Source organism: Lagenorhynchus albirostris, chromosome 15 (genome assembly GCF_949774975.1).
Source record: "Lagenorhynchus albirostris chromosome 15, mLagAlb1.1, whole genome shotgun sequence".
NCBI classification, from domain to species: Eukaryota; Metazoa; Chordata; class Mammalia; order Artiodactyla; family Delphinidae; genus Lagenorhynchus; species Lagenorhynchus albirostris.
In genome coordinates, this window is record NC_083109.1 from 27823842 (window position 1) to 27838092 (window position 14251).

Below are 14251 nucleotides of genomic sequence, written 5' to 3' on the forward strand. Positions count from 1 at the left end.
GATGACATGTGAGGTCCTTTGCGGCCCTAGAGCATGAGTCTATGAATTCAATTCTGTCCTGGTTCCAAGCTAGCTTATCTTTAAGATCCTTGAGTTTCTGAGAGACGTAACATCATGTAGGAGAAACACCATGAGTTTTGGCAGCAAAACTGAATTCAGAACCAGGCCCTACCTGTTTTGTAACTTTGGGCAGGGGACTTAAGCTCTGTGTCTCAGTTCCCACATCGCTAAAGCAGGTACAGCAATGCTTACCTCAGAAGGTTGTGGGGAGGATTAAATGGAGTCATTTGCCTGGAACATAATAGGTGCTCAAGAAATGTTCATTCCTTTTCCTGAACAGAGCCAAGGACCAGGCTGAGGGAGGGGTGAGAGACCTTGATGATTTTCTAATGGGCTCATATTTAAGCCCATCCTGTGGTTAAGAAGCAGAGGTACAGAGAAGCCCACTTGACTTGCCTGAGTTCACACACTGAGCTGGAGCAGAGCCAGAATGAGCCCAGTTCCCCTGATTCCCAGCCTGAAATTTCCACCTCACCCCACAGCATAGGACAGGCTGGGAAAGTCACCTCCCCACTTCTGGGCCTCTGTAAAATGATTGCCTCGGGGTGACTGACCTTGGAAGGCCCCTTCCTGTTCCTGGCATGGCAGTGTCAGCGACATTCTCTCCACCCCACCCAGTGGCCAGGATGTGCTGAGTGCTAACCAGCCGCCTCCAGATCCCATGACGTGCGCCCAAACGGGGGACAGATGGCAGGAACTGGAGACGCCCAGGGACTGACCGCTGGTGCATACTCTGTGGCCACTAGCCCAGGGCTCCCAGCCCACCCATGAGCCTGGGCCCCAAGCCCACCTGTACAGCTGCCCCTCGCTGCCCAGCTGGAAATGCTCATACTGGGCGTAGGCCTCGTTGCCTTCCCAATCTTGCAGCTCCACGCGCAGAGAGTACGCTGCCCTGCTGGTGAGCTGGTGCACCACCTCGTTACCTAACCAGTGCTCCCCGGCTGGGTTGCCAAAGCCCTGGGGAAGAGGAGAATGGGGGTAGGCTGCATGCCGAGGAGGAAGGCTACACCTCTGGTTAAGGAGCTGGGCTGGGCCGGGCTCTGGGGACACTTACCCAAAACCATTTTGCTAGGAGCTCCCCAACTCCTAGAGCAAAAAGACTAAGACTTTTGTGAATGTAAAAGCCTGTTAAAAATAATTGAAATCACATGAATCATAATTGAAATCTATGAAGTTCAAGAACAGGCAAAAAAACAGAAGTCTGTGGTGGTAGGAGTCAGAATAGCTACTACCTTTAGGGGAGTCTTGACTTGGAGGGGACACAAGGAGGGTTTCTGGGGTGCTGGAAGTGTTGTGTATCTAGCTTTGAATGGTGGTCACATGGGTGAATACATATGTGAAAATTCACTGAGTCTTACACTTCAGATTTGTGCACTTAGCTACATGAATATTACATCTCAATTAAAAAATTAAATCAGCTGCATAAGTGGTAGAGCCAACATTGTTCAGTGACATGGCAGCCACTGCAAAATTTCAGTGACATAGGAATGTAAAGCTAAGAGCATTGGGAGTCACCAGTGTCCCAGAGTGACACGTGACCAATGCCCTTGGGCAGAACAATAATTCAGCACCGAGGACAGGGCACGCCAAAGCCCCACTCCCCATTTTAGTCATGCTGTACCCCTCATTAGCCTAATGGTTAATGTTCAGCAGTCTTTTGCGTATTTCTGCTTCTGAGCACCCTATTTCTCTTTGCCATTTGAGTGATTCTTTAAAACCCAATTGGTTCAAGAACAGTCATAGATTAATTTGGTACTTTTAAAAAAGTATTTATCAAATGAACAGCAAGCAGACACACAAAAAATAGTATTGTATTTCTGAGTATCTTTTTCTATTTCTTTTGCTCTTAAAAACTTTAAGAGCTTTTAAGTTAGCTTGCCAAAAATCCTTTATCCAAAATTTAATTAAAAAATTGAAAGACGATCAGGCACTATTCCTCGTCTTGTAAAATGCATGGGGTCTTTAAGCCAGCAATTCTGAATTTAAAACATCTCTCCTGCAGATGTAGTCATGTATGTGTGCTAAGACAAAGACATTCATTTAAGCGATGCAGCCAGGGGTGAGTAAGCCAGCAATTCTGAATTAAAAAAATCTCTCCTGCAGATGTAGTCATGTATGTGTGCTAAGACAAAGACATTCATTTAAGCAATGCAGCCAGGGGTGAGCAGCGGAGATCACTTTTTTCTCTTCCCTTTTTTGTATTCTTTAAAATTTTTTAGCAAGGTATATGTATTATCTTTTCCAAAAATTAAAACAAAATAAAACTCACACTTTCATTCTTAGGATATATGTCAGGACTTGCAAAAAGAGGGTTCAATTTCAGGTGATGGAGTCCCCGATAGCATACTTGCACTGGCCAAATCTCTTTGAAGGCAGTTGGTTTAGGTGGGCTGAGTTATTTTCTGAGAAGGGTTGGGGGCAAACCAGACCCCTGCCCACAACCCACTTCCTGCCCCAGGTTTCAGGGCTGACAAGCTCCTCCCCAGGGCAGAAATGTTACCTGTTTGTAATCCTTCCAGTTCCGTTGGAAATTCATGCTGCCATTCTCACGGCGCTGGATGAGGGTCCACCCACCTCCACTGGCCTCCATGTCACAGAATACCTGGAGGAAATTGGGGAGGTGGGAAGTTGGAAGCCCCAGGAGGCAGCCAGAAGCCAGGTCTGGGCCAGCCCGAGGGTGATTTGGCTGACAGAACCTCACAGAGCAACAGGTGAGCTTGGTGGTCCAGGGCCTCCCAAGGATCCAGGTCCGAATCCCCCACCCGTTGTCTTCATTTGTCTGAAACGGTGGGCAAGTGATGTCCTCCCGGAGCCTTCTTTTCCTCAGTTGTAAAATGGGGATGTTAATACCTTAACCTTTTTGTGCCTCAGTGTCTCATCTGCACACTGGGATTGTTGTGAAAATTAAATGAGATGAGTCATCCACCAAAAGAACAGAGCCTTTCACTCGCTATTATTGCAGGGTTGCTGTAAGAATTAAATGCCAAGAGATGTAAAGTGCTTGGCACATGGTGTAGACTCAGGAAATGTTATTACAGGGGTTCCCTGGTGGCCTAATGGTTAGGATTCTGTGCTTTCATTGTGGAAGCCCAGGTTCGATCCCTGGTTGGGAAACCATCCTGCATGCCGGGCGGCATAGACAAAATACAAAAAAAAAAAAAAAGGAAATGTTATCACATTCAGCAGATAAATGTTTTCTGAGCATTTATTAGGTGCCAGGTTCCATTCAAGGCATGGGGAATGCCCATATGGATAAGACAGAATGATTCTTTCTTTCAAACAGCTTACCATCCACCACAATCACATCTTTCAGTTTAACTTTTGTTCACATATTATTTTTTCCAGCCAGCTCAGTACATTTCAATGTTTGATGAGGAAACACTTGGTGCCTGCCCCTGTACTAGGTAAATCAGAGACAAATCAGAGATAAATTAACCCCCAGGGCTGGCTTGGTCTGGAGGAGGCTAGCAGACTGATAGGGCTAGGTCTGATAGGGCTAGCAGACTATTGAATAGGAACATTTGGGCAGCTACAAAGAGAGTTCCCAAGAAGGAGTCATGGGGCAATCCTGGAAAGCTTCCCAGGGGAGGTGGCATTGGAACAAGGCTTTGGATGATGATATGCCTGCCAGACAGAGATCAGTGGGAATAGTGTTTCCAGTGGAGGGAGCAGGAGTAAAGGCTCTGAGATGGTGAAGGTCTGCTCAGGGAGAGAAGACAGTGGCATCTGTTGTGAGGGTAGCAGAAGTTGCAGGAAGGGAAACTGAGGCCCAGAGAAGGGAAGGGACTTGCTCAAGGCAAATGAGTCAAAAGTAAAGCTGAGGTTTGAGCCCAGATCTCTTGCCTCCCAGGCCAGCTCTTCCCTCTCTATCAGTGTTCCCAAATTTTAGTTATTCACGCCTTCCCAAATTCCACCATAGCTGAACTAATTTCATATAAAATATTTACTTTAAAACTGGTATCTTTCGGGCTTCTCTGGTGGCACAGTGGTTGAGAGTCTGCCTGCTGATGCAGGGGACATGGGTTCGTGCCCCGATCCGGGAAGATCCCACATGCCGCGGAGCGGCTGGGCCCGTGAACCATGGCCGCTGAGCCTGCACGTCCGGAGCCTGTGCTCCACAATGGGAGAGGCCACAACAGTGAGAGGCCCGCGTACCGCAAAACAAAAACAAAAACAAAAACAAAAACAAAAAACAAAAACAAAAAAACTGGTATCTTTCATAGAGAATGGACTTGAGGATACGGGGAGTGGGAAGGGTAAGCTGGGACGAAGTGAGAGAGTGGCATGGACATATATACACTACCAAATGTAAAATAGATAGCTAGTGGGAAGCAGCTGCATAGCACAGGGAGATCAGCTCAGTGCTTTGTGACCACCTAGAGGGGTGAGATAGGGAGGGTGGGAGGGAGACGCAAGAGGGAGGAGATATGGGGATGTATGTATATGTATAGCTGATTCACTGTGTTATACAGCAGAAACTAACACACCATTGTAAAGCAATTATACTCCAATAAAGATGTTAAAAAAAATGGTGTCTTTTTTTTTTTTACTTAAATAAATACTCAGACTAAATGCATCTTAAAAGGAAATCTTATTAGTACCATAGAGGGAAAATTAGTAACACTTGCTTTTATTCAGATAATTGTAAAAATATATATAATGAAAACAAAATAGTGCTAGAAAATTCTAGCTAGAGATTGAGGGCCTGATCTCTCTTTGTTAAAAGGGGGATTTAGCAGGTGTGTGAGAACTGTTGAAGATAATCTGAGCCATCCTCCTTGATATATTCAGCTGGGTTGAAAGAAAACTGAAAAGGGAATATGAAGTGGGAAGACTGGCTAGTTGTTCTCCAAACTCTTCCACTTCTGGGCCTGGCCCCTAAACCCTCCCTCCTGACATCCACATTTTCCCTTGACTGCCCTCCCCCCACACATCTGATAACTGGGCCTCAAAGTTCTGGGTAAGCTTGGGAGCCACTCAGTGAAGACGGTGGAGCTCCCATCGGCCCCAGTCTCTAATTTCCCACACAAAGCAAGCTCCCACACCTACCTTCAGCTGGACTGTAGGTAGATTAGAAATAAACTTCTTTGTGTTAAGCCCCTGGAACTGAAATTCTTGCCGGTTTGTTTGCTGTATCAGCCAGCATTATCTGAACCAACACAGAACCATTTATTGCTATTCCAACTTAAAAGCATCCCAGGAAAACACGCTGGAGAAGGATGCATTGCCAGCTTTGGGAACTTCTGCTTTAACCGCATGATCTGACCCCTGAACGAGTGGGGGCTCCAGAGGGTAGGGTCACCCCCACCTTCTCTGGAATCTCAGCTGTTGGACAAGGCCTGGAGGTGACGTTGGTGGGGGCAGGGCGGGGTGGGGTGGAGGGTTGTCTGCGAGTCTTCTGGCTCAGCACCCTCTGATAGCCTCAGCCCTCCGGGAGCCCCCTAACCTTTCTGGGCTCTGTCACATTGGCCACATGGATGGTGTAGATGCCACTGGCATTGGCTCCGGAGCGCTGGATCTCTGCACAGTCCTGGAACACCTGCTCGGCTGCCCTCATGGAGGCTGCAATGGGACAAGGTAAAAACAATTGGAAGTGAGCTCAGGAGAGAGGGAAGGGGTCAGGTGGGCACTCCCATCTGCTCTGTGCCAGGTTCTGGGCTGGGAGGCGTTGGGGATAGGGAGAGGTAGTGGACCCTGGAAGGTTTCGTAGAGGAGCTGACAGTGAGCTGGGGCCTGGATGAGGAGCAGAGGCCACCCAGGTGGAGAAGGGGCGAGTGTCTCAGGCAGAGGGAACAGCATATGCACGGGCTCCAAGGCGGGAAGAGTCCTGTGTGTGCAGGGATCGGGGTGAGGTGAGGGGAATCTGGCTGAGGCCACAAAGAGGAGATGACTCCCACCCAAATCCAGAGCTAAGGCCAGAGGGAGCTCTGGCTGTTTGATGGACCAGAGAGCAACATTAAGGAAGGAGAGATGAGGCTGAGATTTCAGCCTTGAATGCCAGGCTGAGGAGCCCAGACTGTGCAGAAGAAGAGCCCTCTGGCCAGAGGATAGAACAGAGATTGGAGGGGATGAGACTCAAAGCAGGAAGGGCAGAGATGAGGCTGCTAGAGTCTTCCAGGACAGGTAATTGGGGCTTGAACTCCACTGAGGTGCTTCCGCATTTCACAGACTAGGAAACTGAGGCCCAAAAGTGAGGTAACTGGCTCAAGGCCACACAGCTGGGTCGGGTGGGAGGGGTTGGGCAGGGCTTTCCCTCTCTCCAGGTCTCAGGGGGGATTTGTCCTTGGAGCTCTCTCGGGTAGGAGACCCAGGGTCCCCTCCACAGCCCACTCTACCAGCTGGATATCCCTGCAGCTCTTAGGTGGGTCCCCCTCATTATGCCCTCCCTGGGAGCTGACCTCTGGCCTTAAGGGAGAATATTAATTTAATGGCCAAATCCCACCAGGGCCCTGGAGGCCTTCAGGCTTAACCTGAAAAAAGTGACTGTTGGTAAATAAACTACAGAGGTTTCAAACACCCTCTCTGGCTCCTGTTTTGGGATCCAATTAGAGGTTTGGGCTATGATTCCACCAGAAACCAATCTGTGGGTAGGTGGGTATCCAAGGATAGGGCTAAAGTTCCAGATGGATAGGTATCCTGACCAGTGAGGAACCAGGAAGCTACCAAGGGGTGGGACTTCCTGTTTGGCCTCATTCTTGAACCTGGATCCTGGGTCCTGGAGCTGAGGCCCTGTTGAAATGAGGCTGTTATTCCCAGATCACAAATGAAGGGACAAAGGCCCCAAATCCATCCCAGTCTGTGCACAAACATTCCCTGGGCAGAGTCTCCACGGCCCCGTCTGCCAGCCCCCTGGTCCCTGGGGAACTGGAGTCTAGCCAAGCCTGGTAGGTTGCTGGCCTAGAGGCGAGCTGGGACAGGCCCAACTCTCCCAGCTAGGCAAGGGCAGAGCTAGGAGCTGGCCTCAGATTTCCAGCCACTCTTCTCAGGGTCTGTCCACTATTGTTTTCCTTAGTCAACAACAATAGCCTTAACGACAATCATAGCAATAAAAGTGAAATACCCACCATGCATTGTAGTGTTTCTTAGCCAGGTACGGTCAGGGGCAGTCTGGGGCCAGGAAAAGTATTTTCAGGGAGCATAAGAGCAAGGATGGACCAGTATTGACATGCAACATAGTCTGGCCTCAGCCTGGACCCCACTTAATCTTCGCACCAGCTTCACCCCCTTTGGCCCTAGGCACCACGCTCAGCCCCTTCATGTGTATGAACTCATCTGACGCTCTGTGCCAGAATGCTGAGAGATAGGAGCTATTATTCCCATTTTATAGGTGAGGAAAGTCAAGGCTCTGAGATGTTAAATGACCTGTGCAAAGTGCCAGTGCTAGTAGGTGAAGGAGCCAGAGCTCGAACTCTGGTCCATTTGACTGGAGAGCCAGTACCTTTCCTACTACCCACCTCCCCTTGGGTCTCCACCACTGAGCCCATACAAGGTTGGACAAACAGACCTCGTTAACGAATGCTGCTTCTGATGCCATGCATGGGTTAGGTCTTTTCTACCTGTGTCCCCGTCCTTCTAACCTTCTGAATGCCCTGAGTTCTCCACCCCTTGCCAGCCTCCACCTGCCTAGGACAAAGCTGTGCAGAGAGGGGGTGCAGGCTTCCTGCTGGCCTTCATGGATGCCTGGTTCCTGTGCCCGTCTCCATCCAATCTTCTGCTCTACACCTGGTGAGTAATCTTCCTCCAGTTTCTCCATCTAGACAGTAGGGAGAAACAACCCGTAGTGCCTCTCCCTGGTGACAGTGGGGCAGGACAGGCGTTTGGTCAAAGGGGGCCTGAGGCAAAGTCCCCTATACAACCTCTCACCCAGACTGGTGAGCAGACATTGGGCCACAGCTGGAGACTGAGTTAGCGGTGAGCCTGTGGGGAGAAGTGTTGGGCCCAGGCCCCGTGCCTTTGCTACAGGATTAATTTAGGCAGCCTCATTGCTACGGCTTATTGCACAAGCCAGTGATGGGTTCGGGTCACTCCTAATCTCATGGTTTGGAAGGTGTTCACCTCTCTTGCCTGTGGCCACCTCAGGCCTCACACCCCTATCTGGTGGGACCTGCCCAACTTAGATGGAGCCATGGTGCCATCCTCTGTCTCTAAATTGCTGCCACCCATAGTGTCTGGAATCCATCACTATTGCTTTTTGGTTTTTTTTGGCTGCATTGGGTCTTCGTCGCTGCGCGCGGGCTTTCTCTAGCTGTGGCGAGCGGGGGCTACTCTTCCTTGTGGGGCGTGGGCTTCTCATTGCGGTGGCTTCTCTTACTGTGGAGCACGGGCTCTAGGCACGTGGGCTTCAGTGGTTGCAGCACGGGCTTAGTTGCCGCACGGCATGTGGGATCTTCCTGGAGGACCAGGGATCGAACCCATGTCCCCTGCATTGGCAGGCGGATTCTTAACCACTGGAAACTTCAGGAACACTGCTAGCAGGGCATCGCACATAGTAGGCACTTAACAAATATGTATTTCCTCCTCCTTCCCTCAGAGACCCACAGACGGGGGTTGGGCATCTTTTGCAAGGGACAGTTGTGGAGCTCTGCTGTTCACAGCTGTATCCGCAGCACCAGCACCGGGTCTGGCGCAGGAAGTGCTGTTGACTGAGTGATTGACTGAAGTCGGTCCCATTAGAAGTGAGGGCTGGGGAGCGGGGCCGGCCATTGTCCTCCTTTCTCAGAAGCCTGGGCCACAGGTGCCTCCCCACTTCTGTTTGGCCCTCTAGGGCTTAGGGGCAGGGGGCATTAGGGTGAGAGAAGTCCTTGGGAGGCATTGAGTCCAACCTCTCCATTCTGCAGATAGGGAAACTGAGGCCTGGGGAGGGTGGCAAGCCCAAGCAAGTGAGGAGGGAGGGTGGATCCTGGACCCCGGACTCCTCAGTCTGGGCTGGTGGTATCCTTCTTATTATCATCACCTCCGTTAAACGCATGGGGAAACGAACGCCGGTCAAGGTCACACGTGGAGTCGGGACAAGAGTCTGGATTGGTTCCTCTTAGGACTGTTGTCGTCACCATTATTACTGCTGTTTGGTGTTATTCCTGTTTCATAGGTGGGGGCGGGGGGTGGTCTTTCCCGAGGTAGCTTCCAGGACCGGCGTGAACCGGGAGGGTAAGCGGGGTCTCCCACCCCTCTCCTCCCCTCCTCCCGCACCTGGCGGGCCCCCTTTGCTCACCCGGGCCCTGGGCCACGACGCGCACCAGGCGCTGCACCGACTCCAGCAGCTGGCTCTGCTGGCGCTGCAGGAGGCTGGAGTTGCTGCTGGCGGCGCGCAGGCTGCGCTCAAGGCCGGCGAGGGCGCCGCTCTGGCGGGCCAGCAGGCGCCGCAGCCGCTCCTTCTCGCCGCGGAGGCTGGCCAGCTCCGCCTGCTGCTGCGTCTCCAGGGCCTGCACCCGCGTCTCCAGCGCGCTGCGGGGCGGAGGCGCACAGGCGTGAACCCGCCGTCCCCACCTTGCAGTCACACTCGCGGGCTTTCCCCTGGGCCCGGGGGTGAGACTCTGACCCGCACTGAGGCTCAGAGCGGTAGTGTCCCGCCCAGGGTTACACAGCCCGGAGGTCCGTGCCCACAGATAGCACAGAGTGAGGAGGGGAGGAAAGAGAGACCTGGCATTGGAGTAAAATGGATTGGAGTCCAGTAGAGGAAAGAGGTGGGGTGGGAGGGACACAGCAGCAACCTGGTAGCCATTATCAAATCCCAAATATGCGTGCCCTTTGACCTAGCAGTCCACTTACCAGAGATAACCTCCAGGGAGCATGGGCATGAATGCCCTTTGGAGGATGGGTTGTAATAGGGAAAAACAAAACAGCCAAAATGCCAACGGCCAGGACTGGCTGAGTCTGTTCTGTTCTGGTGTCCCTGGAAATGTTCTGGAGTGGTGAAGGGGAAGGAGGCTGAGAGCATTTGCGCAGAATTGGAAAGATGCCGGGGACTTGGAGTGGGCGCCCTGGCGCATCAGTACCTCTAGTCTAACCCCACATGTGGGAAATTAAAAGAGAAAGAAAAAGGTATTAATATAAATGTAGAGGGATACTGGGGAGCTTATAGGAAAAGGCGTGGATGGACACGTGGAAGGACATAGTGGCGCCTGTGTTTCTAGCAAATGTGAAAGAAAATCCACTAAGTGCTGTTACTTCTGCAGAGCAGGTTTGAGCAGATGGGGGTGGAGAGGCAGGGGTGGGTGGAGGGGACTGACCTTCCCTTTCATTCTGCACAGGTCTCTATTGTCTGATAAGTAAGACTGTCTAATGAGCATGAGGCATTTTTGTAATGAGTTTAAAAAAAAAGAGTCTTAAAAAAGAAAGAAGCTTTTGACTCAGCTCTTGCACTTTTGGCATTTTCTCCTACAGATTTGCTCACAGTTGTGTGCAATAAGATATGGGAATGTTATTCATAGCATCACTGGTTGGAATCGTAAAAGACTGGAACAACCTCAATACCCATTCATTGGGGACTGGGAAATAAATGCGGGGACAGCCATACAGTGAAACATTATGCAGCTGGAGGAAAGAACAGGCAAGTGTGTCATGCAGTTACGGAACCATCTCTAGGATAACTGAAAAAACGAGACAAAAAACCAACGTGCCGAGGAGTAGTCTGCTTCACTTGGGTTTAAAAAGGGACTGTGCATACATATTTGCCTCTGCTGTGGGTGGGTGGGTGGCTGAGGGATAGGGGTAGGAGGGAGATGTTTTCCTATACGTGAGTCTATGCCAACCCATTCTCCAGACTAAGAAAATGAGTCCAGCCAGGGCAGGAGGAATTTTCCCTGGACCCCAAATTATGCCGCAGGAAAAGAGAGAATTTGGGCACACTGGATTCTAGAATTTTAGCTGTCTCCATGGGCCAAGAGCTTATGGATCATATCTTCCATCTTCACTGGTCTCTAGGCACTTGGTAATTCAATTCAGAGTGATTGATAGTGTCCCAGTCCTTCCCCCCTCAGGGTGGAGAGTAAGAATAAGAAATTACACAAACTATCATTAACGGTCCTCAGGTCACAGGGAGCTGGAAGAACTTTATGCCTTTTCTTTTTTTTTTTTTGCGGTACGAGGGCCTCTCACTGTCGTGGTCTCTCCCGTTGTGGAGCACGGGCTCCGGACGTGCAAGCTCAGCGGCCATGGCTCACGGGCCCAGCCGCTCTGCGGCATGTGGGATCTTCCCGGACCGGGGAACGAACCCGTGTCCCCTGCATCGGCAGGCGGACCCTCAACCACTGCGCCACCAGGGAAGCCCCTTATGCCTTATCTTGACCCAGCATGTGAGCAACAGTAACATCTCGCCCTGTACACAGGCTTGTGGCTGCTTCGGTGCCTCCTCCAGCAGCCAGACCTTGGCAGTGTTTTCTCTACTCAGCTCAAAACCAAGATGAAATCAGCTTCAGAGGTCCATGACTCTCTGCCTTATCTGTACCCCAGGACTCTTTCTTTCTTTGTAATTTAAAGGGTGTTCCCCTTGTGTGTCTTTGCTTATAAATGCAGAGACTATCTGCTCATGCAGAAAAGAAACTGGTCACTGTGGTTGCTTCTGGGAAGGAGAGTTGGTAGATGAGATCAGATTTATTTGTTTGCAAATAAGTAAATCAAATTAAAATGTACAGGGTGAATTGTATGGTATGTAAATGGTAGTTCAATAAAGCTGTTAAAAATTTATGAAATAAATAAAGGAAGAAAGAAAAGAAGGGAAGAAAGAGAGAGGGAGAGAGAGAGGGAAAGATAGAAAGAACAGAGAAAGAATCAGCGTGTCCTGAGCCCCAGGAAAATGCCTGTCCCCTGTCCCACCCAGGACGGGATAGCCAGGCCCCATGCCTGCCTGGCCGCCAGCCCCAGGGTCCACATTCACTCTCGGCTTCAGTCTGATCCCCAGCCCTGGTTTCAGTCTTTCCCCCAGCCCTGGTCACTAGGGCTCCAGGCCTAGTCCCCCAAGTGTCCCCTCACTCCAGTCTTAATCCGGGCCCCTAGCTCTGGCCCCACCCCCCAGCCCAGGCACTAGCCCAAGTCCAACTTCCGACCTCGGCCCCGGCCCGAGCCCAACCCTGGCTGGCTCTGGTGCTCACCCTTGGTCTCAAGCCCACTTGGTCCCAGCTGGCCCTGGCCCTCAGCCCTGCTCCCAGCCCTTGTCCCTGCCCAGTGCCAGGGTGCCAGTGCCCACCTGTTGTGGCCCTGCAGCCGGTGGAGCTCGTGGCCCTGCAGCAGCAGCTGCCTCTCCAGCTTGTTGGTGGACAGTGACGTCTCCAGAAGCTGGATCTCCATTCTCGATGTCTGGTTCAGGACCTGCCCCGGTGAGTGGGGGGTGGGGGGAGGTGGGGGCCCATGTAAGGCCTGCAGGAGCCCTGCCAGCAGCCAAACACCTGACCTTGGGCCCTGCCATTCCAGAAACTTGCTGACCTATTTCCACCTTCGCAGTATTTTCTCGCTCGCTCACAGACCCTAACTGAGCTTATGATCTGGTTCTTAAATTTATTCTTCCCCGTCACTGCATGGCAGTTCCATTCCTCCTGCTGCTCGGACCCCAGCAGGGGTCAGCTTTGACCCACCCCCCCATATCTAATCCATCAGCAGGTCCCATCAGCTCCGCCTTCTAAATGGGTACCTGACCACCTCCCTGCGCTTCCCCGCCCCAACTCAGGCCCCGGCCTCCATCTCCCGCCGTACCCGGGCCAGCCTACTCACAGGGCTCTCCGCTTCTGGCCTTGCTTCCTGCAGCCCTTGGCTGCTTGGTAGTCTGAGGTAGACTTAAAAAGCAGCCCCTATGCTCTCCCTGCAGCTCCCACCTCACACGGCAGTGGCCTGCGAAGCCCTGTGATGCCATCTGCCCCCATCACCTGTCTGAGCCCACTAGTCTCCCTGGGTCACTCCAGCCATACCGGCCTCCCTGATGCTACTGGAGCTTGCCAGCACCGTTCCACCCCTGGGCCTTTGCATATACCATTCTCCCAGTCGGGAAGGTTCTCCCAGTAAGCCTGGCTCCAGTCCTACCCTCCCAGTGGTGCCTTCCTGGCCGTACTGTCTAAACTTGCAACTCACCCCTCCCGCCACTCCCGGCACACACTCCCCACTGATCTCGTCCATGCTACTTTCTCCCTAGTGCTACCACCGTCTCACACACATGTGTTATTTATCCTGTTTGTTTTCTTGGTGCTCATTAGAAAGGAAGCTTCATGGGGGTAAGGCTCCACGCCTGTTTTGTTTACTGCTGTAAACTAGAACCAGGCCCATCCAACAGTGCCTGGTACATAGTAGGGTTTAACAAACATGTGCCCATTTGTCAGTGTCTTTTCAGCCATTCACTTACCCTCCCATTTATACTCCTGTCCTCTCCTTCCCTCTCCGCTGCTCCCTGTGGCCTCCTCTTTCAGAGTCACTGGCCCCCTGAGTCCTAATGAATTGTTTATTATCCACCTTCCCCTGGAGCACTGTGAGTCCTCTGGGGGGTGTGTGCTGCGGCATCCCCTCATCCCAGTGCCCAGCACGGACCCAGACACTGGAGTCACAGAGGCAGAAGAGCCACACCCAGTGTCTGCCCTCCCCCCTCTCCCTACCCTGGGCTCATGGCCTGGTGGGAGAACGTTTTGTAACGGGGTCATCAGGGAGGAGCCCAGGAGGCTACAGGGTCAGAGGAGGCCCTGACCTCACCCAGGGACAGGGGTCAGGGCAAGATGACTGGGGCTGTGAGCCAGCCTGGCCTGCCACAGGCCCCCCAGTGCTGCCCCCTCACCCTCCGGTACCTGAGCCTCCACGTCGGTCAGCTTGCGGGTCTGGGCGGTGGTCTGGTTCAGGAGGCTGGTGCCCAGCTCCAGCATGGTGGCTGTCTGGTTCTGGACCATGTGCTGCTGGGCCTGCGCCAGCTCCAGCCTCAGGTTCATCTGGATGTACCTTTCTAGCTGTGGGGAGACAGACGGTGGGCTGGGGTCATGGGTAGGGCCTGGGGGAAGGCTCCTGTCCCTTCCATATATCCCCATGGAAGGACATAGAGCAACCAGGGGCATCCTCCACTCAGCAGCCAGAGGGATCCTGTTAAACCTAAGTCAAATCACATTTCTCCTCTGCTCAAAACCCTCCCAGGGTTCCTGTCTCACTCAGAGGGAAAGCCAAAATCCTCTCTGACCGCAGGTTCTTTCATGACCTGGCCTCCTGCTACCACTCTGATTTCCTCTCC

The 14251-nt window shown here is 52.1% G+C and overlaps 1 protein-coding gene across 1 annotated transcript in view; it reads right to left on the minus strand.

Moving 5' to 3' along the window:
* ANGPT4 (angiopoietin 4) overlaps positions 1-14251 on the minus strand; it is a 47860-nt gene that overhangs the window by 14071 nt on the left and 19538 nt on the right. The window contains exons 2-7 of the mRNA XM_060124399.1: positions 13821-13976; positions 12245-12366; positions 9272-9504; positions 5507-5622; positions 2561-2662; positions 851-1017 (exon numbers count right to left, since the gene is read on the minus strand). Of these exons, the coding sequence (XP_059980382.1) occupies positions 851-1017; positions 2561-2662; positions 5507-5622; positions 9272-9504; positions 12245-12366; positions 13821-13976 (896 nt within the window). The remainder of the gene's footprint in view (positions 1-850; positions 1018-2560; positions 2663-5506; positions 5623-9271; positions 9505-12244; positions 12367-13820; positions 13977-14251) is intronic.